Genomic DNA, 23,862 nt, shown 5'->3' on the forward strand with positions numbered 1-23,862 from the left:
TGATACTTTTCACTGAGGTCATGGCACTCATGATCCTAATTCCACAGACCAGAAAGCCATCTGAGCAGTGAGAGGCGAGCAACACTGCTGCTGTCCTCCAGCAACAGTGATGGAAAGGAATCTCATATCTTTTTAGTTCCTAGTCCACTGGCAGCCTTATTGTTGCACAGATTGAGAGCTCTACTCCAGGTCGCTGAGGTATCATGAAGTGTGTTGTACATTAATTACACAAAGAGACAGGAGAGCCGTTGCATCCAGAAGTATGTAATGTAAGACATATTAAATTCAAATATATAATATTGGAAGCACACATACAATTGAAAATGCATAAATTGATATGGAGACAAAAATTTTATATTAATTTAAGTGATTTTTCAGTTACTTAGACCCCCTGAAAAAGGGGATATAAAGTCACCCGGTTCCATGCACATGAAGTAGCAGACCAAAGACCTCCCTAGGTCCTCCCTCTGACGAGAACAGACAGTGAAGCTCTTCCAAGAGCAATTCAGTGTCAGTGCTCTGGGTCAATTCCTCTGGGAGCCTTTCTCTGAATACTGTCAGGATGTATTGGTGAAATTAAGGAAGCAGTGAGTTAACCTAGATGATAAAAGATAACTGGCAAAGGTAACATCTTAATACATCCGTGGCTTTTACTCAACACTAGCTACTAAATTTTTTGCTTTATTTTCTCTGTTACTTTAATGTTTAGGATATACTGACCTCTCAGTCAGAGGTACAGATAAAAAAAACAGAATACATTAAATTGCATGGTCACGATACCATTGTGTCACTTCTAATACTTCCCCTGCCATTAGGTAAGATTGTCTACAGGCATATTGTATAACTTTTTCTGTCAATACTGGACATGTTAAACTGAGTAATGTAATGTTACTCTTAGTATCTGTTTATCTTCTGACTTCAAATACAGAGCCATTGAGCTGCTTCTCTGGAGTCTGTGAAAGGTGAAAAGGAAACACAGACAGTGTAAACTACCACAATCTCCATATGAGAAGAGAAGAAAAATCAGTGTTGAAAATAATTGCTCAAAATGAATAAATGGTCTCAGATCACAAAAACTAAATATCCACCCTTACTGTGATGTTTTGCAAGAAGCCTCTTCACGCAACACAAAATTAAGCGTTTTTATTTTTACTGAGCTATAAGAATACTAACATTTTATTTTGAAAATAAAATCATGCCTTATTATCCTAAAATTGATACTCTTAGTTTCACTGTTTTAAAAACTATGAACTAGATTAAATGCAATTTGCATTTAGTTTTGCAGAATATTGTATCTTTGCAAAATTAACTCATTTCTAACATACCAAGATGTTTCTCCTGGATATGCTGCTTAAAGTTTCCATTTTTCTTGGGTTTTGAGAGAATATTAAAATTTGCAAATATGAAACACAAATGGGAAGTAGATAGTTTTTACGGTTTAGAGGAAACACATAACAAAGAATCTGAAAAAAACCCCAAACCCAAGACCTGAATCCTTGCCAGCTTTGTTGCAAGATTTAAATTTTTGAATAATTAAGTTAAATTTCCAGATAAGTTGAAACTTAGAGTTAAAACAACATTAAAATGCTATTTCAAAATTATTCTCTTATTCTACCATATAGGACAGTCTGATTAATCTGGATGGCCTTAATTAGATTTTTTTTTTTAATATAAATATATATTTGTAAGGAATATCCCGAGCCCTTTTAAAATCCACCTCGACTTCTGTGTCTTTGAAATTGCATGTAATAACAAACAAACAAACAAACAAACATACATTTAGGTGTGTTCTGGGCAGCTGGTGTAAAGAGACTCTATATGAAAGTTATGCCATTGATAGCACAGTTCCTCAGATTATATATACAGAAGACATTAACAAGAGAGCAGTTGCCAGTGATTCTCACTCTAGTATAGATCTCTGTACTCTTCTGAGAACAGCTGGTGCAGACTCAAAATTAAAAAATTCTTAAATTAGCTAGTGTAAACAAAGGAAAGCTCTGGACTGTGATTTTTTTTTTTTAATGCTTCACTCCATTACTGAACCTGCTCTGTCACCCCAGGACAACAAGAAATCAAGAGAAAGAAGCTGAAAGAAGCCTGAAATCATCCATACAACCTGACCAAACCTGGGCTAGGATGCCAATTTTGTTTTGCTTGAAGAAGAGAACAGAGTTCTGATGATGAGTGCTGTGTATTTTTGCAGTCTATTCGGTGAACAGAACATGTGCTTAGTGGACATCACTGGGGGCCACAAGGTGTGGCCTCTGCTGTCTTAGAGCATCTCTCTGACCTGTGTGTGTACTGCAGATCAGTAAATTTAGTAGGCTGACTCCTCAGACAGCCAGTGGAGCTCTTCAGCAATATGGTAAACTTGTTCATCAAATCACAGGAACTCCCTTACCTGGCTTGGGGCAAACACCTTACAGGAAGGAGGTATGTTTGCAAAGGACAAAGGAAGATTCTCATGGTCAGTTTTCTCTTAAATGTGTGGCCTCACTATGCAACTAAACCTAGAGAGTTCAGAAACTTCATAGCAAAAGTACCTTCCATATTCTTTGGTGTAAGACAGGACTTTTGCAACATTGCAGGAAGAATTGCAGGCTGATGTTCTTGAACAAGCTGCACACACAATATGAAATCTCTGTATGCCCATTTGCTGCTCACATGCAGCACTACTATCACATTTAGCCAGAGCAAATTGGAAAAGGCATTAAGCTTTCAAGAAGTGACTACTCTTTGAAATAGAGCTTCACAAGTTCCTAAAAAAGCACATACAATTATCAGGTTGTAAAAGAGGCTGAAATGCAATTGGTGTTGATATTCCTTCTGAGACGGTCGATTTATAGAAGTGCTTAAATATGTGTTTGCTGGACAGATCCCAAGAAGAGATGCCAGTGGAACAGAAGTCTCTCTTCTTTCCAATTTTTTTCTTATACTCCTCTACCTCCTCAAGAATACTTACTGCCCAGCTTCTAGACCAGATGTGTACCTTTTCATTGTAAATATTAAAAACTTGCTAAGAAGAAAATGCAAGTTCTTTACTATACACAAACTGAATTTCCATTATAAAACTGATGAATGTATTAGCCAAGCTTCTTGGCAGATAAATATAATAGGATTACATACAGAGAGGTCTTCAATGTTCCCAGTTTAATGAATGGCATCAGGTCATTCAGAGATATTAGTTTTTTACTTCATTTAGCAATTCTGATACATAAATCTCCACTGTATCCCCTTCTGTGAATATGTGGATATAAAAAGTGAATTAGGAGCTCCTCTTTTCAGCTATAGCTTTGTGCCTTCCAGAATATTACTTAAAATAGTTCAAAATTTGTATCCTGTGCTCTGACCTTTCCAGTTGCCAATGGAAATACATATTGCTGTTTCCAATAGAATAATAGATTCCTAGAATATTCTGAGTTGGAAAGGACCCACAAGGATCATCAAAGCCTAGCCCTTGGTCCTGCACAGGACACCCCAAAAGTCACACTATGTGCCTGAGGGCATTGCTTAAACACTTCTTGCGCTCTGTCAGCTTTGGTGCCATGACCATTTCCCCGGGGAGCCTGCCTGGTCCAGTGCCAAACACTCTCTGGTTTAAGCACAGCTTCATATCATTTCCTCATGTCCTATCACTAGTCACCAGAGAGAAGAGATCAGTTCTTGCTCCTGCACTTCCCTCATGAGGAAGCTGTAGACCACAAGGAGATCTCCCCTCGATCTTTTCCAGGCTGAAAAAACCAAGTGACCTCAGCCACTCTGCAAATGACTTCCCCTCATCCCATCAGCATGGATGGCCCAGATTAGAAAGGTGTGAAGGTGACAAACTGCAGCTAGGATGTGATCTCCTTGTCATGACTCTGAGCCCCAGTGTCCCTGGGACTGGGAGCTTTCTGGCTCTCTGAGCTCTACACCTAATGGAATCTTGGGGCAGCAGGTAAGGTCTCTTTCACCATGGTTTTCCTGGATTAGAAAAGCATGGAGGCATAAATGTGGGTGTCCTGCCGTGATTCCCTAGCAGGCCTTTTCCAGTCTCAAGTGTCCCCTGGCTGAATCCTTGCTAGTAGATATACACAACTTTAAATCAAACATAGGGAAAAAATAAGGAAAAATATCAGAAATGCAGAGTGCTTAAGGTTTCAGATTTTGGTCTTGCCATCTGAACCCCAGTTGAAACCATAAAGATATTGGCCTCTGCACTCCAATTCACTGCACGTCTGAAGATGGTTGAAGCCAGCAGCTGGTTTTGTTTTGGGTTTGTTTGCGATTTTTTGAGATTGGTTTTTAAAACAGAAATTTCTGTTCCACTTCAGCATACTACCTTGCATCCATTTTGTTCAGAATTCCCAAACTAGAAATAAAAAGGGTGCAGAAACAGCATATATTTTTATGGTTGATACAACATAAGATGTGAGGGCAGAATGATGTGCCCAAGCATTCAAAGAGAACGGCAGAGCTGGACATTGAATATGTCTTTCAGTATAATATTCCTACACTTATACAAGTACCTGTCTTTCTGCTTTCTCAAAGGCTGACACTGTTACACTTAACACCTTCAGGTCTCTTTCCATATGCCTAACATTGGTATTCCAAGAATCAGTCTCTCTGCATGTCCTACACACCTCTAACCATGCCCACCATGGCATACTCATACACATACATAAGGACGGTTCATACATAAACTAGTGTCATGGTTATGTATGAACTGTCCTTATGTATCCCCTTTCCATGGCTGTGCCCTTTCCCCAGAAGGACAACCACAGAACTGCTTTCCAAAAACTGTAACAGTGTACAAACAAAATCTCCATAGCACAAGGTGTACTTCCTACACCCTCATTTCAGGTCTGGCTCTTTTGGGCTGACAACCATGAACATCGATTGGCCACCCAAATCCATTTTGTTTTGTCTGGTGCATTTCTCTAACACCACCACTTTGTGAAACAACACACTTTAAAACTCAAACATATATATATATATATATATATATATATACATACTTATTTCTGGCTTTTTTTCTGACACAGTGGACCCTTCCACTGTCACTAGTCAACAGAAAGATATGATATTTCTTAAAAGACTTTTCTTTTATACAATACTTTTCTCAAAAAAAATTGTTTGAATTCATGTTCTATCTCTTTTTTTTGAAACTTTTCTCTGGGCCACCCACTGCCCTCTAGGCAGTGGCACCTATCCAATAACATGCTGAAAAAGCTTGACAAGCTCTGGCTTTTCCTCATCTATAGCCTTCCAGATCCTATTCTTTCACCCACTAAAACCTTTGGCAAAACTCCATATGACTTCAATGGAAGCAGAATCAGGTTGCTGATGGATAAATGCACTTCTTCCATCAGATCCCCATAACAGATATAGAGTTGGTAACCGTATGGGCCTTTTATTTTTCTCTATTGTCTTATAAGAATACTGAAAAGTATCATAAATGTATAATGCTGTACGTGCCTCTAACACCATTTTCTGAATCTTACACAAAGTACTTGGCTTCTTCCATTTTACTTCTTTCGATTTCAGGTTCACATTCCAACAACCACTTGCAGAATTAAAAAGGACTGACTATCTTGGCCAAATGAAAAAGTACATTCCTGATAGGGCATCCAGCTGAGAATTTGAATAGGAAGCAATATACTCAAAAGGCATTCTGTGTCTTCCTCCAACCTATCATCCCACCGATTTTCTGTTCTCTCAACACTCTCCGACTAAGCAGTTCCTTTACAAGATTAGCTTACTCCAAGATATTTTATTACCTTAACCATTTGTTTGTAATGGTGGTTGCTGAATGCAACCTTACGAAGGCATGGATGAAAAGAAAGGAAAAGGTTTGAATGCAATAAGCTGGCCTGAACGTCAGCCTAGAATGTGTGGTGAACTGTTCTACGAACTACAGATTTATGAAGTGTCTCTACATCCTTCTCTCTCAGTGCATTGCTTGGTTACTTTTGAACACCTAGTTCTGCGTGGTTAACGTCAGAACTAGCCTGCTGTAGCAGGGCCTCTCCAGATGTCCTAGTTTAGGGCAAATTTGGGGAAAAGCCTCTTGGAGGGAGCCCCCAGAAAACAAATCCTCACGGCCCCTCCCCACCCACCTGGTTCAGGAAAAAAATTTCACAGAGAGAAGTGGAAAAGAGCCTGTTTATTTAACAAACAAAGCACTCCCCAGCACTAAAAAAAATAACACCACATGACAAAAAAAACTCTTTCACCACTCTGAAGAGATGAACAAATCCAGAGAGTCTTTCCTGGGCGTGGTTGCCCAGGTCTGGACGCTGGGGATTGCTCTCCGGCACTGGGGATGGCTGCTGCAGATCACAAAGCGCAGGCTTTGGGTATTACTTGGTGTTTCCCAGGTCCCAGTCCGGAGCAGGTTGGGTGGCATTCAGGAAAAGGAAAGGAAAAAAAAAACAGTCCAGGGAAAGAATTGGATTGCTTAGCTAAACTAACTAGAAAGAGAAGGCAAAAGCAGAAGCAAGCAAAGCAAAGCAAGTGAAAGCCAGCAAGTAAGCAAAAGCAAGCCAGCCAGCACTAGCCTCTTCTAGACAGCAGACCATGCAGGGAGGTGAACCGGCTGATAACAAGGCAAAACAAACCTTCACTTTCAGAGTCAGTTCTGAAAGTACAGAACATAATATCAAACATAAACAGAACACACAATTGGGGATACAAACACCATAACGTCACCCTACGACACCAGTACACAGCCCTTTTCTGCAATTTCTCCCTCATACTGCTGCCACAGCAGATATTCCTGATGAGACCAAACATAGCACTCCTTGCAGGAAAGACATTTATTTTGTTATGACTGGCAAACTCTGCTGAAAAGGGTAATAAAACAAGTCATATAGGCTTAACACTGGATATAAGCAAAACGGCCATCAAAGTGAGCATAAGCCGTGATAATTAAGACTTGTGCTGTGAGCGTCCACCAGAGAGACTTGGGATCTGGGAGCTCTCTCTCCTCTCCTGTTATGGAGCTAGCCAGATAAACAGGGGAAGCTTGACTGCTGTGGTATGCCTTTAATCATACCAAAGTGCATTTATTATGGAGACAAAAATCAAGTTTGCTTGCCAGAATGTCATTATGAAAAAACTAAAATATGATGGAAGGTAGACTGACGTTGTAGGCTTACTTAATAATATATAATTGCTTTATTTATCAGTGAATTCCAATGAATGTGCTATGATGTCAAATGTGCCCAAGATTTTATAACCAATATTTATGAATTTGCAGTGCTGAGTAATTCTCACTGTTGGTTTTTATTAGCAACAGATCAGTCTGTGCTCTACTCATTTTCATCTTGGGCCAAAACTGTTTTCATTTATTGCATGTCCAAAGGAAGTGACATCTTCATTTAGTCAGTCAAACAAGATATCATTACCATTCCCTGCACATCTGCAACACTCAAGTATAGCTACATAAAGAAGAATGTGCTGTTTTATATATTGTCATAAGTCAAAGAGAAATAAAAGTACTTGTGTTTTATTACCTTTAATATAATGATTATCTTAGAAGGCTTATATCTTGCAAAATAATCTCTATAAGGCATTTGTTTGGATTTTGGAAATAAGACCTGCAAACCTGACCTGGAGCATAAAGCCCAGAACTAAAAAGCTGCCAAATTAAAACAAGAAAACAAACAAATAAACTTCAAGATTTTTCAAAAGTACTTCTACAAAAGGTTTTACAAAAATTCCGGTTGTGGTAAACATTTTGTTTCTGGCATCCATTTTGGTACAATACCCCATGGGAATGCTAGCAAACAGAATTAGGGCCTTAGATGTGGGAATCCAGGTCTTCCCTCTGGTAGTCCTGGAAGGTCTGGGACCCTGACAAGGGGTCAGGAATCCCTCTGTACAGAGCCCCCAGAGACACTGTCTGTGATCTCTGTCCATGGAAAAGAGTTTTCAATCCTACAGGATGAATTACAAGCTCTGAGTGTTTGATATAAGTAATAATTAAGTGTGGCATGGGTGCAAAAGTAAAATTTTAGGATTCTAGATTAGGGGTTCAAAGGGGACAAGATGGAGGAAATTGGGTGTGTCTTGTCCTTTTTCTTCTTCTTCATGCCCTCCATGTTTCACTGTAGTGTTGGCATTTTTCTATTGGTTTAGGCTGGGGACACGCTGTTCAACGTAGGTGACAGATATTGGCACGTTAAATATAGCGCAGGTAGTTTCTGGTATATATTGTTTGTAACATCCCACTGAGGGCAGAGCTCCACACGCTGCCCTGCAGGACAGACCTGCGGCAGGGCAGCAGAACATGTTAGAGATAAGCAAGAATAAACAACCTTGGAAAGAGCACAGATGAATTATGACTTCTTCTTTTGCAACGGCGCAGAAAGACAGAGACATTCTACAATCTCGGAATCATCAATACCTCAGATTCTGACACTTAGAGCTTTTATACACAAGAGCTGAGAAGTGGCTAACAAAGAATCCAAGAAAAGACGTGTCTTTGTTACCCAGGTTAGTTTCACAGATAGCAAACTTAGCATCTCCAACAACTACGCTTACCAAAACTTATGCTGGGATAACTCCCAGAGACATACCATTGCATCACAAGAGTTGTAAAACCATACACGTGTCTCTGGCAGTCCCACAATCTCTCTACAACACTGTGCAGATCTCAGACCTGAATTTATTTTCTTGTTAATGCATGCACAAACTGCCTCGGGTTTACCAATACCTCCTACACATTTTGCACTCCTACACATTAACAGAGCAAGGTCTTTTAAGAAAAAAAAAAGTCACCATAATTCTTCTTTGCTTTTTCCATTGCACTATCCTAGTCCAACCGGAGACCCAGAAAGAATCTTACCCTACAATCATAACAGGAACAAATAAAATTCCTATAAGGGCAGATCTTCTTTCATATGTTCTTTGACATCCAAGCAAAATTTCTAGCTGCTTTAGGCAGCCCAGGACCTCACCCTTGTTTTTGGAAAGAGTGCCAGTGCTGCTGAGAGCCTACAAAGAAGATCTAAACAACAAATACAAAAGAATGAGAGAGAAAGAGTAGCTTGAGAAAACGTGTTACAGCATTTGAAACCAGAAGTATCTTCTCATGACAGAAGGGCACCAGCACACTGTGGCACTCAAACAAAATCAACACCAGTGCCAAAGGATATGGGATAATGGAGAACGGGAATTTGGGACCTGGATTCCCACATCTAAGGCCCTAATTCTGTTTGCTAGCTCCGGTGTAGTGTGCGCAAAGCAGCCGCTTCTCCTGCTCCGGGAGCCGGACAGAGCGGTAGCTTGTACGAGGGCGAAGAACGAAGCCGCAGACCACCGGACTTGTGTGCACAGCCTACGGGCTGCTAGAGGAAGGTGGCTGCTGCTCCCTAACCCATCAATTCACAGCTGGCATGCTCTATGGAGCTGTTCCAGGACAATTTTCCTGGGTTTTGAATTCGTGCTGATGCAGGTCCTTCTGGGAAATTCGTTCTCAGTCTGGCTGCTCCCTCTGAGCACAGATAAAGCTCCTGGAAAATAGAAAGGTATCTGCTATCAGCAGTAGACAGACATGGCTAGCTCATGAAGTAAAATTCATATATTAACAGGGAAATGTCCTCAAATCAGGAAAAGATGGAGTCACGATTTTGGGTTTGATCACAGAGTGGCCCACTGGAGAGACTGGCCTGCTTGCAAAAGTTGGATGAGTAGTCAGATTGCAGCTTTGAACACTCAAAAGATACTCAGAAATGGGCAGTGGATTCAGATACAGCATCAAACGGGTTTATGTTTTTCTACCAGTACTGTGTGCAGAATAAATGTGAAATAAATTCAGATCACCCCCATTACAGAGGAGAAAATAAATTAGTTTCCCCCACTGTGCATCTCATATCAAGATCACTTTGAGAACTGATAACTTCAAAGCTGAGAATGCAGCTGTTTGTAAACAGTTTCAGGCCCAGTTTGCTCAGTCTATATTTCACATCATCTCAGTTTTTCACACAACATACACGTTCATACTACTTTAGGTACATACTCCATCCAATCCCCTCCTGAAATTTTGTAACTCTTTTGGTTCCCTCATAAATTACACAGAAAATAACAGAAATTAAAAAAAAAAAAAAAATCTGTTGTAAGCATTTGGCTATTGAAACACAGAGCAACCAGAAGATTTACACAATCCTCCAGATGTAATCTTGGTATGAAGATCATGGTAGTTTTATCCATGACAGAGCAGAATACATAGAAATTGTGTCATGTGTAAGAGAAACCCAAAAGCATTTAAACTGGTCATTGCCCAGCTTACTTCTTCTCCCATTACAGAGAAGGCTTTTTGCGGCTAAAATAGTATCTCCAAAGAATCCAGATTCTTTCAGAGCATTTCTTCATCAGTTTACTGGTCCTCTTGTGATGATTCCACTCCTCCCATGTTGAGGGTTGGGACTGGATGATCTTTAAGGTCCCTTCCAACACATAACATTCTATTATTCTGGGATTCCATGTTGCTGAACTGTGGAGCTCTCCACAGTCATGGTTTCCTTTAGGATGGAAACTGAAGAGTGATGGAGTGGACAGGAAAAAGGAAACAATACCCCTCAGAAGGAAGGACAGGAAATCTGAAGTTGGTTTTGCAAGAGAAAATATAAAAAATCTGAGAATCTAAACACTATATTTTGACAGTATCAAATGAAAATTATCTTGACTGCAGACTCAGAGATCTTTGGCTCTGTCTACATTCTTAAACTTCTACATACATTTGAAGTCTAAAAAGAATGAATCCTGCAAGACTGAGTTTTCAAATTGCAAGAGGGAGCCTTGAAGCTGTCCAGATTCTGAAAAAGAATTGCTCGAGACCTTACTTGCTGCACCTTTAACATTGTCATCCCCAGAGCTATTCAGATAGTGTTCCAAAGCTGTGACTCAGAAAATGAGGCCTCCAGGGAGTTTTTCTCACCTAGTAAAAGCAGCCAAAATCCAGGTTTAGCACCAGAGCAGGCTTCTATTATAAGAGTGTTAGTGTAATGATGGATCCCTCTGAGACACTCTAGGATGACATCTGTGATGATAAGAGCTCTCCCCGGTCAGTTTTTATCTGTCTCTGTTCAGTGACCCTCAGAAAAACAACATGAAATCTGACAAACACATTCCAGGAACATTACTTATGGTACATTTTAGTGACTTCAGCTACAAATATTTCCTCCTGTTTTTCTCATTGTTGTAATCGTTGCATGACAAAATAGCTCTCAGTATTCACTATCACAATTGATTTAACCTATCTGTTTTATACAAGCCAACCTATCTGCTTCTAATTTCATTTTGCTTTCAAAACAAGTTTATAGAATAGGCTAAGATTTTTTTTTTGTAATTTATAACAACTCCAGACAACCCATCTAGACTTCTATGTGTGGGAATCCAGAGCTTCCCTCTGGCTGCCCTGGAAGGTCTGGGACCCTGGCAGGGGGTCAGGAATCCCTCTGTACAGAGCCCCCAGAGACACTGTCTGTGATCTCTGTCCATGGAAAAGAGTTTTCAATCCTACAGGATGAATTACAAGCTCTGAGTGTTTGATATAAGTAATAATTAAGTGTGGCATGGGTGCAAAAGTAAAATTTTAGGATTCTAGATTAGGGTTCAAAGGGGACAAGATGGAGGAAATTGGGTGTGTCTTGTCCTTTTTCTTCTTCTTCATGCCCTCCATGTTTCACTGTAGTGTTGGCATTTTTCTATTGGTTTAGGCTGGGGATACGCTGTTCAACGTAGGTGACAGATATTGGCACATTATTGTAAATATAGCGCAGGTAGTTTCTGGTATATAATGTTTGTAACATCCCACTGAGGGCAGAGCTCCACACGCTGCCCTGCAGGACAGACCTGCGGCAGGGCAGCAGAACATGTTAGAGATAAGCAAGAATAAACAATCTTGAAAACAGCACAGACAAATGATTACTTCTTCTTTGGCAACGGGGCAGAAAGACAGAGACTTTCTACCATCTCGGATTCATCAATACCACAGATTCTGACACGATGGATCTCAATCACTTGTAGCTATAATAAGATAAAATCTCTGAAGGAACCTTTGTCATGAGAGCATTGTGGCAGGCCAAACTGCATAGATGGAGGGGCTTCAGAGCAATACTTGGCAGAAAAAAAATCAGTGTATTGGAGACTTACAACTGTTCAGTTCAGTATAATAGGACTGAGTCCAAAAGAAAAAGGGGGTGCATTAATGATTTTGGAATTGGAAGGGGGGGGTCTGATTTCAGCTCATTTAATTTGTCAGGATTTCTGATTCTTTAATGGCAAGCTTTTCAGAATGGCAGATATAGCTTTTAAATGCATTTAAAAGCATTAAAATGCAGTGGAATGGAAGCACATTTTCTGAAGGGTACAATTTCTGCCAAAAGCAGAGAGAAGAAGCTATGTCATTTTTACCAGATGATAGCTTTCTAAAGCTACCAAATTATCTTTGCAGCTACAAAAGTAACTCTATTCTCTTCCCTTCAGGGATTTGAAATATTAAGAGCCAGTTTAGTTGTCTTTTATTCCCCTGATTCTGTCTTTTCTAGCTTTTGTACTTTCCTTATTACTCTGCATGTCTCTGAGCACACTTTTTTCTGTACCATTTTCCCAGCTACTGAATGCAAAACTTTGTAAGAAAGTTTCATCCTGGGTAAACTAAACTTTCATCCTGGGTAAACTAAATTACAGATTTAAGAGCAAAACAAAACCGTATCTCAAGAGTTCTTTATCTTTACCAGAAGCATTTCAGGACAGTGTCCAAAATTCATAATGCAATTAAGATACTGTCTTCCGGCATTGGTGCAGTTGAGACTAATCCTCTTCAATGCTTTGACTCAATGATCAATATTTCTAATGGCTATCTTTATTGAAAACTTGGGGCTCCTTCTATCTGGACATGGATTCCTATCAGACAGTTTAAAGCCTTGGATTAACCTTCAAGCAATCAAAGCATTAACTCTTTTTGATTGTGAAGAGCTAACTTCCCCAGACATGAGTAAGTATATGGCTCTTGGAAGAGAGAAAAGTTTGGGCAAGGTTCACAATCAGTAACAAGCTGCAGTGATCGTAACTCCAGGAGAACCTTGCTTCCCATTCACATACTGCCTTTGGCCTGGCCAGACTGAAGCTGTTTGCATGTTCTTGTTTTGGTCTGAAACAAAAAGACATGAAGAGACCAACTGTGGAGAGCAAGAGCTTGTAGGAAATTGCATGTTTTAATTTCCTGTACCAGTATTCTGCAATTCAAAATGTTGATCGTTTATGTGCCTACATTTTCAAACGTAAATTAAATACATCAGTTGTGCCTGGAACTAGCTGACACAACTGAGACGTACCATTTATTTTTCTTAAATAAACCAAGCTTATTTTCCTCATTTTTTCTTTAAGTTTTTATATGGTCCTATATTGTATATTGTAAAAAAATGACATGATAAATGGATGCCTCTCCAGGGTGTTCCACTGCAAAGAATGCATCTGCCATTTGGTCATGAAAGAAGAAACAGCTTTTTGTTTCTTCACAAGCCAGATGCAGAACATTGGATATTGAAACTGCAAATAGAGTAGGGACAAATGGTAGATATTTAGAGGTTGTGCTTTTCTCCTTTGAGGGAAGATTTTTTATTAAATTCTGAAATGTAAACTGAACATAAAAGTCTTTGAAGTACAGACACTGAGGCTGTCATTAAGTGAATCTCATTAGAGTTAAGGAGAGATTCCCTGCAATGCAAGCCCTTGGAATAACATTTTACCACTTCAGTCTGAAGCACAGACCTGTTTACATAAGCGAGTTGATCAGAAATAGTTTCTGGCCAAACAAATGTTCAAGAAGATTAATGGTGAACACATGTTGTATTTTGTTATCTAAAACAACACCCAAATTCTCAACTGAAATCTAGGTTATGTGATGACATAGAGTGTTGGTTAAGGGTATTTCCTGCTTTTGGAGTGTTAACTCTGTCCATTTTTATTGCCTTTTGGAGAATGCAGTTGGGCTCTTTGTAGAAGAATTTCACTCAATTACTATGGAAGGGATGAATTTTCTTTCCTGCTGTAGGGTAAAGACGTGTAGGCCTGAGAGGTGCCCCAAGTATGTACGTAGAGATCACAGAATTCTTTTATCCACAAGGACAACAATGAGATTACTAGCAAAAGCAGCTCCTCCCTCAATTCAAGCTATTCTATAGTGTTAGGATACCAGCGGAGCTTATGGCACAGCAAGAGGTTTGGTATTACCCTGGTTCACCAGAAATCACAGTTATGTGCTGCTGGTTCTAGGCGGTTGACTCCATTCTGCTGAATTGGTCTACAGCCTGGAGGCCTTAGTAGAGCTCCCAGTGTTACTGAATAATTAAATAGAACTGATGTAGAAACAGTCCATGATGTACAACAGACCAGGCATGTTTACCTTTGTATTAAAGAGAAACTCAAGCCATTAAATCAATGAAGCTAAAGGAAGTTGAAACTAGCCATTAATATGGAACTGGACATCAGATGGATATCCTGGTAGACAACAAGTTCAACATATAGAGATGTGCTTTTGCAGCAAAGGTGGCTGCTGCTGCTGTGTAAGGGAAGGGCATGGCCAGTAACTTAAAGAAGGTGGTTCCTCACTCAGCCTGGTGAGGCCACCTGGAGTGCTGGGCCCAGCGCTGGGCTCCTCACTACAGGAGGGATGTGAGCATGTGAGTATACCTCAGCCAGTCCAGGGAAGCAGCACAAAAATCACAAATGGATTGGAGCATCTGACATAGTAGGAAAGGCTGAGGGCTGGGATTGTTTGACTTTGGTAAGAGTAGGAGTAGAGGGAATTCTTAATAGCATGGATGGAGACCTGATATAGTGGGTGTAAAGAAAATAGAGCCAGACTCTTCTCAGTGGTATCCAGTGGAAGGACAAGAGGCAATGAGCACAAACTGAAATGCAAGAGATTTTGTTTGAACACCAGAAAGCTATTTTTTTTTTAACTGAAGGATGATTCAGGATTTTCATAGGTTGCCCTGTGAGGTTGTGAGTCTCTGTCCTTGAAGATATTCAAACCCAGTTGAGTATTGTCCTGAGCAACCTGTTGCAGTTGAGCCTGCTTTGACCAGGGGGGTTAGATTACATAAACTCTAGAGATTTCTTTTCATCCTAACCATTCTGTAATTCTGCAATTACAGACTGAGCCATGCAAGTGAGTGTGATACACTGGGGATTCATTGTCCACGTCTCAGCTGCACTCAATACAGACAGCTGAGCATTCCAACTCCTATGCGAGTGAATATCACCTACAAATTTACTCCTCAGGGTGTCTCTGGCAGCTGCTTTCTACCTTACAGTTCTGTGTCCTATCTGTCAGAAGGAGAATCATGAAAATGCAAAAGCAAGAGCTAGAAGAGTGCTGGAACTCAAAATGTCTCTCAGACATTTTTAGAGGTTCCAGGCCTTGGTCAGGAGTATTTTAGACCTTGGCAGGAAGCTGGAAACAGCTGTGATTTTGAGTTTGAGCCATGGAATGAGTTACCAACTTTGAAGGTGGAACAAGCAGTCACAAAGGGTTAGATAGTACAGTAAAAGTAGTTACAAAACAGAGGGAAAATTTTTTTAGTATTGTACAGGGGGGTTTTAGCACCTGTACAAGGGGGTTTTTATTTTGCACATGGTTCTAAGTTCCAAGAAGTTCTAAGATGGAGGAAAGTGGGCTGATCCTGTTCTTCTTCCTTCTTCTTCCTTGCCTCCATGTTCTTGGTGATGTTGGCACTCACAGATTGGTTTAGAGTAGAAAAGCACTTTGTAATATAGGTAGTAGGTATTGGGGGAAAAGTATAAACATGATGTATACATAATGTATCATATAAAAGATAGCAGCAGCCCTGGGCTGGGGGAGAGAAGAAGAAGACAGCAGACAGAGAGGATGTCAGGGTGTGTGTGTCTCTCTGCCTGGGCTGCTGACCAAACAGCCGCAACCCGAGAAGACAATCTTTTAGATAACTCACAAGAAACTGCCTTGAGGCCGAACAACAAGAGGCTGCGGGGCTTTTCTTTGGAAGCACGGGTTGGAGGAGAGACTTTACCAGCACACGAGACCCCAGACCAAACCTGGGGTTCCCACAGAAGAGGTTCTAGGATATGTACCCACATAACACAGACTGCAGCAGATTGTCCTACCTGGCATAAGAATGACCAAATACATCATTGTTGCTGGATCTATGGACCAAAGTCACATTTTCAATTCAGCACGTCAAAAACTCTGCCTGCACTGGTTCTGTCCATGACTGCATTACCTATTTCAGGTTACAGAGCTGCCAGCATTAGTGTTGCCTTTCTATTATGTATTGTTTCTCTTCAATGAAAACTGAAGAAATACTAGCCTTTGGCCCACACCAGCAACTTCAAACAACCTTGTCACACACCAGTTGGTGGCCATCTCCCTTTTTTAGAGGGTAAACCAAAGTCAAAATATAATCCATGGCCTCCAGCTCATGGCTATGGGAGTTTCAAGGAGTGACAGCTGAATGTCACTCCCACAGGTTGCAGCTCTGTGCAAAAAAAGCCAACAGTGGGAATTGGGATGACAAAGGCTAAACCTGCTTTTGTCAGAGCAGCATAGGAAATGTATGGTATAGTGGAAAAAGAACCCAGGGGTGCCTGTTGCTGTATCTGATCTCCACTTTACATTTTGTTCAACAAGATGTCCATCCCTTGCCAACTAAGTTCTAAATGATTCATTTTGTTGCTGGATAGTCATATTTTGTGGGTAGCCACTAGTCAGTTTGAGTTATTCACTTCTACAAAATACTTCCTTTAGAAGGCACTGTAAACAGAATTAATTTTTAAATAGTTTGAGTTTTTTGAAAGACATGAGCAATGGTTATTAATATTGGCACAGAACAAGTCACATACTGATGATTCAAGGGATAGAAACTGGAACATTTTGGACAGAACGGATGTTTTTATATTCACTTGCCTTATATCCAGACACTCTGGTGGTATAAGTGTTAATTATACCCAAGACAGCAAAGTGAGGAAGTCAGGTTCTAATACGTGTGGTAAAATAAATCTTTAGATGAAGCAAACCTTGTATATTCAAATAATTTCGTTTCCATTTCTCAGTTACAACATGCAATTTTGTCATGCATCTCTTCTGCATGACAGAGGAGGAGGAAGGAGTTTGTCTCATTGAAGGCAGTGGAAAGTGTGCTTGATATAGCATGCACAAATATGGACATGAAGTTGTGAGGCTGCACTGCTCACTGCCCTTACAGATGCAAAGAAGCATGCACTCAGATTCCCGAACAACCTACAGTGATGTTTTCACTTGAAATTTTTTTGCATTGAAGCTCATTCTTGTGATAAAAAATGGTCACTCCCCAGCCAGTTAGCTAAACAAGCCAAGAAAACTGGCCACTTGGTGATTGCAGCCTAGTTACTGCGAGCACAACTGCGCATTGTTCCGCTTCCCTAAAAAAATAAATTAAAAAATCTCCAAGGCTTGCCACTGTTTGGAAAGAATCTATAATTTTTTTGCACATATCTAGACTGGTTTACTGCTTTTCAGTGTGACTTCTTGTTATGGTATCAGCCAGCTGGTAACAGCCAGTATGTACTTTTTGACTGCTGCTGACCAAGGCAGACTCTGAGAAATCTTCAAAAGCCAAAGAATTTGCCAGTAACTGAGTCACTTTAAGCAGCCTACCATGAATTTGTAGCATGCCATACAATCAATTTTTGAGTCACCATCTGAAAACAGCCTTGATGAATAAGTACTTGACAAGAAAATGGATCTGAAATTTCCAGCTGGTCTTATGCCAGGATTCTGCCATGCTCCCTTTGTCTCCAAAGTCAAGACACTTGAAGTGATCTCAGTATAAATGACTATTAAATATATCCTAATATCGCGTTCAATAAGGGGCTGCACAAGGGCTTTGACAATGCCACCTTCTGTGGAGACACACAGAATCTGATGCAACAAGACACACAAACACACACACACAGAGACACACACACACACACACACACACACACACATTGCCAGAGACTGCATAGAAATGAGGAGTTGCTTGGATGTCCGGAGCCATGAGGGTAATACCCACCTCTCTCTTGTTGCAGTCTGACCAAGGACAACATGCCTAAAACACTCGCAGATCTTAAGGGAAAGAGAAATTATTGGTGTTTAATTCACCACTAGGTGTCACGACGTCTTCATTTTTAACCAGACTACTGAGTTTTTCTATGCCTACCAGAAAGAAAAAAGCTTAAGATGAAGGCAGGAAGCCAGTGTATTAGCCAGATACCTAGGCCCGCTCCAATCTAAATTCTTTTAGTAAAGTCAGGTTAGTAGATAGCACATTCAAAAGAAATAAAAATAGAGAAATCAGCCCCATCCCTTTTGCAGATTACTTCTATACTTCACTACACCATAGTGAAACACCAAGAATGTTATGAATACAGATGATTGTAAAGTTCAGCATGCTTAATACATCACAGGATTCCTTTTTATATTTGTTTGTATTACCCTGCCAGGAATGAGCCCCAGATGCAGTAGAATGACAGGTAGATGAAAGTGAAAAAGGTTTTCCCACACTTACAATATGATTCTTAGAAGAGCTGATTATTTGAAAGTCCATCTGTGTTGTTACTGACAAATACTGTAATTTTTTGTGGCTTTGTTGACCAATAAATATACAGACACAAATCTATGTACATATTTTAATATACATTCATGGGAAAAACATGGGTCAGGAAGAGTTAATGCAACTACCCCTCCCATTGCCACGTACATTTCCTATGCTGCCATGCTCTCCAGGGATGTTTCACCACTTCCTGATCTGCTGGCTTTTCTATTGAAAAAGCTAGTTTCATGTTCTCCATTGAGCTGAGACTTTTATCTCCTTCCTTGCAAGTAGACAAATTCTCTTCAGGGTAAGGTTGGAACATATTGGATTTTCAAGTGTGTGTACTTGAGGCAGCCAGGAAAGGGGTGAGGAGCTCTCTCTCTCTCTCTCTCTCTCTCTCTCTCTCTCTCTCTCTCCACAGTTTCCACAATACCCTTCTAAACGGGATAAAAAAGAGTTGTGGCCTTGTCAGGAGAAGGACAAACAAATGGTTCATGAGTGCTTTGCCCCTTCTCTCTACATATTACATATCACATTTAATGCACAAGGGTCTGGGGTAGACATGAACCCACCAGCCCAGGAAGAGGCAGGAGACCTGATCCATCAGCCTAGATGCTTCTGGGCACTTTTAGGAATTTGGCAAGAAGAGTGGACTGAAGCAGCTGCCCAGTATGGGCAGATGTTTTTTCCTCTGACCCCTTGTAGAGTACACATTTACTGGATGATGTACAGCTTGTTCTCTGAGCCAAAGGAAAAATCCAGACATTGCTGGCTGCAGTCAGATTTTTTTTGACCTCTTAAGTAGCTTAACATGGTACTGGCCTTCTTTCCCATTTTAGGTCTTTCCCTTCCTAAACAGCAGAAGGGATTTAATGATACAGCTTCTCAGGTACCTACATAATGCCCTGAGCTGGATTTGTGATAATTGTCTTTATATTTTGTTCACTTTTTGAGACATCCTAGAGAAACAGGGAAATACAGAAGGGAACCTCACAAGTGACTTTTTCTCTTCTAGGTGCAAAGGGTGTTTTTATTGCAATGTGCTATGAGTTTCCATCTTCCTATTCTTTAAGTTAGGAAACTGAGAATCAGCATTTGCACGAGAATTTAAGACTCTACAGTTTCTTGCATCCTTCAAAGTAAAGTCGCTGGGTGGTCTTGGCACTGAGCTCTCATATGGAGCCAGTAAAGGTGACTTTTAGAAGTGCAGAAACCAAGAGATCTGATTCACATTAAAAATATGTAATTAATCTACTCCATAAATTAAGATGATTCATATTCCATATTTTCTGTGGAAGCAACACGAAAGACTTCACCACTTAGGATTCAGTGGGCATTTTGGATATTTGTTTAAAAGGGAGGCTGTTCCACTTTTTACTTTTCTTTTCATAGTTGTCTCTTAATTTAATAACATTGCCTTAATATTTCCTTTGCTATTACAGAAATTCATATAAAATTTTCTTACTATTTTTCCAGTTTATTTGCCTTGGGCTTTTGACAATATCTTCTGTCTGTCTGCTTCACTTTTGTAAAATTGGAAAGTGTTATAGTAAAATCACAGAAAAGCAGGGGAATTCAACAGCAGGTGCTGGGACTAAGAATATTTTCCACCCATTCTCTAAATTAATGGAGTGTATTTCAAACTGCCATAGTCTTTAATCTATAGATTTAGTTCATTAATCACCATTCTTAACAAATACAGGGCAAACTGAATGTCATTATTTATTAATTTATTTATTTATTGCACCTGATAGGAAATGGGAATATAATGCCTCAATTTATTTTCTGACCCCTCATTTTCAGGTCCTGAAACAAAGCCCATGCCTCCTAGATTGAAGCCATTTCTGCTCTTTTTCCCGTTTCCCGGAATAGGAAGAAGTTTCCCATCCACATCTGTCTGTGAGTGATACTCACTTGCGAGATGTTTCCCTCTCCTGCACCGAGGGCAAAGGTCTGGTGGCTTGTTGGGCTTTGAAAGTTGTGGGCAGTTCCTTTTAATATGTCCTTGTGCCCCACACCCAAAGCACCGTCTCTCTGCATTAGGGTTGCTCTTTGTATAATTTGCAAGAGCTTCCCTAACACATTTTTCAATTTGATCCCCCAAGTGTTCCTCCATGATGGAAGCAACATGTTGTGGTGTCCCCACCTTGCTGCACGCCTCGATCATGTCTGCCAAAGTGGCCTGGTGCGGCATCATGCTGATGATCCGTCTGCACTCCGGATTGGCATTGGAGAACGCGAGGCTTTTGATCAGGTGTGGTTTTGCTCCCTCCTCGCTCACCTGCCACTCCACCGCCTGAGAAAGACGATCCACGAATGAAGAAAACGGCTCTGCAGGACCTTGTTTGATCTCGGTGTAGATTGTGTCCTGGACCCCCGCTGGAGCAATTTGAAGAATCGCCCTCCGTGCTGCCTCTTTGATGTCGCTGAGCACGTGACACGGGAGCCTCACCGCCTGTTGAGTTGGATCGTCCTCAGGAGGATCACCAGCAAGCTGTGCCATGGTGAGGTTCGCATTCGGCCCGCCCTGGTATCTGGCTCTCAGCTCCTCCAGGGATCTCCTCCATGCCTTCTGCCACACGAGAGCTTGGGTGTCTGTAAGAACTGATGTCGCAAGATATTTAAGATCATACGGTGTTAAATCATACATTCCAAAAATATTTTTTAACATTTGCTTGAAATATGGTGATGACAACCCATTGTCCCGAATGGCCTTAGCTAAATCTTTGATTGCTCCACGGTCCAGGCGTTCCCATCTCGGGTTTTGGCCCTGAGCGTCATAGTTCACTGGCATCATTATATTTCCCGAGCCCTGCAATAAACCTTTCTCTTTCTCCAACTCTGCTCGAATGTCCTGCCAGTCCACTTTTGCGCTCTGCAAAGCTGTAAATTCAGTGGGTACTTGCCTGTAGAGTGGAGTCATCTGTTGTGGCTGCAGTTCTGGTGCAGCAGCACTCACCGATACCAATGGCGTCTGCAGCATCTGCGAAGATGAAGGCTGGAAGCCTCTGGAGAAAAGTGAAGCATCTGCTGTGGAGGAGAACACACGACTGCCTTGCATTATTTGGAAAATTTTAGGAAGATGAACCAACAGTTCTGGCTGTGACTCCAAGACTGTGCTTAAATATCGTAAAAGAAATTCAACAACCCCCTTTGATATTAAAATTGACTCTCCCTGCCCCGAAAGTTTGGCAGACCTTGATTTTGGAATTGTCCAAGCTGGGACACCCTCCGAAGCGGTGATGCGTATCGTTTCCTCCCATTGCTGCGCCTCAGCAGAAGTGTCCTGAGTCCCGCACTGTTCCGGTGTCAGTGGAGGTTCCTGCTGCCGTGCAGATGTGACTTTTTTCACCCTGGATTTTTTCTTATAAGAAACTGGAAAAAAGTCCTGCAATGTTACAGTCCCACCACTGGGTGGCGCAGTGCCTCGACCGGACAAGTTCTGTGAAGCCTGTTGCAATGTTGTGATTCCGCCGCTAGATGGCGCTGCCGCCTGACCAGCTGAGGTCGGAACCGCACTCTGCTCTTCAATCTGCACTTCTGACAAACATTTTAACACCTCTTCTGTCAACTGATTTACATTTGCAAATCCCGCACTAATTCCCGATAAACTTTTGAGCATTTCTCCTAACAACTGATTCACGTTTGCAATCCCTGCAGTTGATGAAACTGACTCTTGTTGTAACAACTGTTCTAATTCGGTCATGTCAGAAGCAGACAGGGATTGGCCGTGGGCTTGGGCCGTCTGTTGCCATGGGAACGATGATGGAACCGTGCCCTGAGGAATGTTTACCTCCTGGCCACGCCCCATCCCTGCCTGCGTCATCTCAGGGGAGTGAACGCTCCTGCTCCGACCCTGGCTATGCTTTGGCCTCGCTCCGCCCCGCACCGCCTCCGAATCAGAGCCACTGCCGTCCCCCCCAAGGCTGACGCAATCACCTTCCTGTTCCCATTCCAACCCTGATGTTTCCGTCTCACTTTGCCCGTCTCCTGGCTCCATGCCAGCACCCACAGCCTGCGCGCGCCGGCTCCGCCCCCTGTGTGCCCGTCCCGCGCGTTCGAAATGTGAGAAATCCCCTCCACCTGTGGCTGTCGGGTTTTGCTCGACCTTCGCGCGCATGCCCGCCGCCTGAGCTGCAGCGAGGAACGCCTCCCGCTGTCCCTCTGCCGCTTCCTCAGCAGCCCTGGCTGCCGCGGTCAGGGAGCTAAGTTCCCACGCCCTTTGGGCGGCCGCTTCTGCGGCCTCAGGGATTCTCGACATTGAACGCGTCACCGGGCGCTCCGAGCGTACCACCGTCGCACTCGCACCCCCCGCTTTCGCCCCGATCCGTCCCGCCCCCGCCGCTCTCCCCGGCCTCGCCTTCTGCGCGGGCTGTTTTGAACTCCCAGCCTGCGCAGATGTGGAGGCGCTTTCCTCTCCCTCCTCCCCCTGCTCTGCACTCACGTTCGCACCTTCCCCCACCGGAGCTGCTGCCGCCGCCGCTGCCCCCCCCACCGTGGGTTTGGACTTGGGCAATGCCTTCCTCCCACTGAGGGTCGCGGCTGTGCCTGGCTCGCCCGCCTCCGTCTGGGGAATTTCTGCGTCGGAGGAGCTTAGGGACTCTTGGGAAACTGAGGAACAGTGAGAATCCGGGGACACGGGACGCGATGGGGTATCATCTCCCTGATTTTCCACAGAAAGCAATCCTGCCTGTCCTGTGTCTGTGGTGAGAGGATCTGTCCCAAGCTGCTGGCCGGACTGTCCCCCCTCCTGTTTGTCACCAGGAGCCGTAGCTGCCTGGCTTGAGCTGCTGCGTTGTGAGAGTGACTCTAAAACTGTTCTTGCTGAAGATAAAAGTTTTGCGGCAAGCTTATTATTTTTTATAGCCTGATAATATAATTGCTTGTTAATTTCCTGCCAAAAATTTGGCTCATACAATAAATCTGGATCTGAGTGTGGGAAGTTACACCGCACCCATAATAATAAATCTTTCAACTCCTTTTGAGCAATCTCTACCGGATGGGCAGAGATGATGCCCTGGAAAGTAGATACTATTTCTTTTTCCTCTTGGGAGAATTCCCCCCCCCATGTTCTTAATTTTGACCGTTCTCACCAAAAGCTGTGTCGGCTCGAGGTCAGTCCGGAGATGGCACTGATCACCGTCCAGCAGGTCACAGGTGAGAGATCCCAGGCGCGCTTCTGGGTCATCTCCTCCCTGGAAAGTCCCCGAGACGAGTTGTTTCAGTGAAGGTCAGGTTCTTATCTCGAGCTGTCCGCTCCCTCTCGTCTTGGAATTTGCGG

At 42.1% G+C, this 23,862-nt stretch overlaps 1 protein-coding gene across 1 annotated transcript; it reads right to left on the reverse strand.

Annotated features, from left to right (window-relative positions):
* Positions 1-9,402: 9,402 nt before the first annotated feature.
* LOC146763950 (endogenous retrovirus group K member 5 Gag polyprotein-like) lies at positions 9,403-21,232 on the reverse strand. The gene is made up of 3 exons (XM_085565957.1): positions 20,728-21,232; positions 18,060-18,112; positions 9,403-9,497 (listed from the first exon to the last, which is right to left on the reverse strand). Exons 1-3 carry the CDS (start codon positions 21,229-21,231, stop codon positions 9,461-9,463), a joined length of 594 nt encoding a protein of 197 aa, XP_085422083.1. The 5' UTR covers position 21,232; the 3' UTR covers positions 9,403-9,460.
* Positions 21,233-23,862: the final 2,630 nt, after the last annotated feature.

This window comes from Lonchura striata, chromosome 37, assembly GCF_050655825.1.
Source record: "Lonchura striata isolate lonStrDom1 chromosome 37, ASM5065582v1, whole genome shotgun sequence".
In the NCBI taxonomy this organism is placed as follows: Eukaryota; Metazoa; Chordata; class Aves; order Passeriformes; family Estrildidae; genus Lonchura; species Lonchura striata.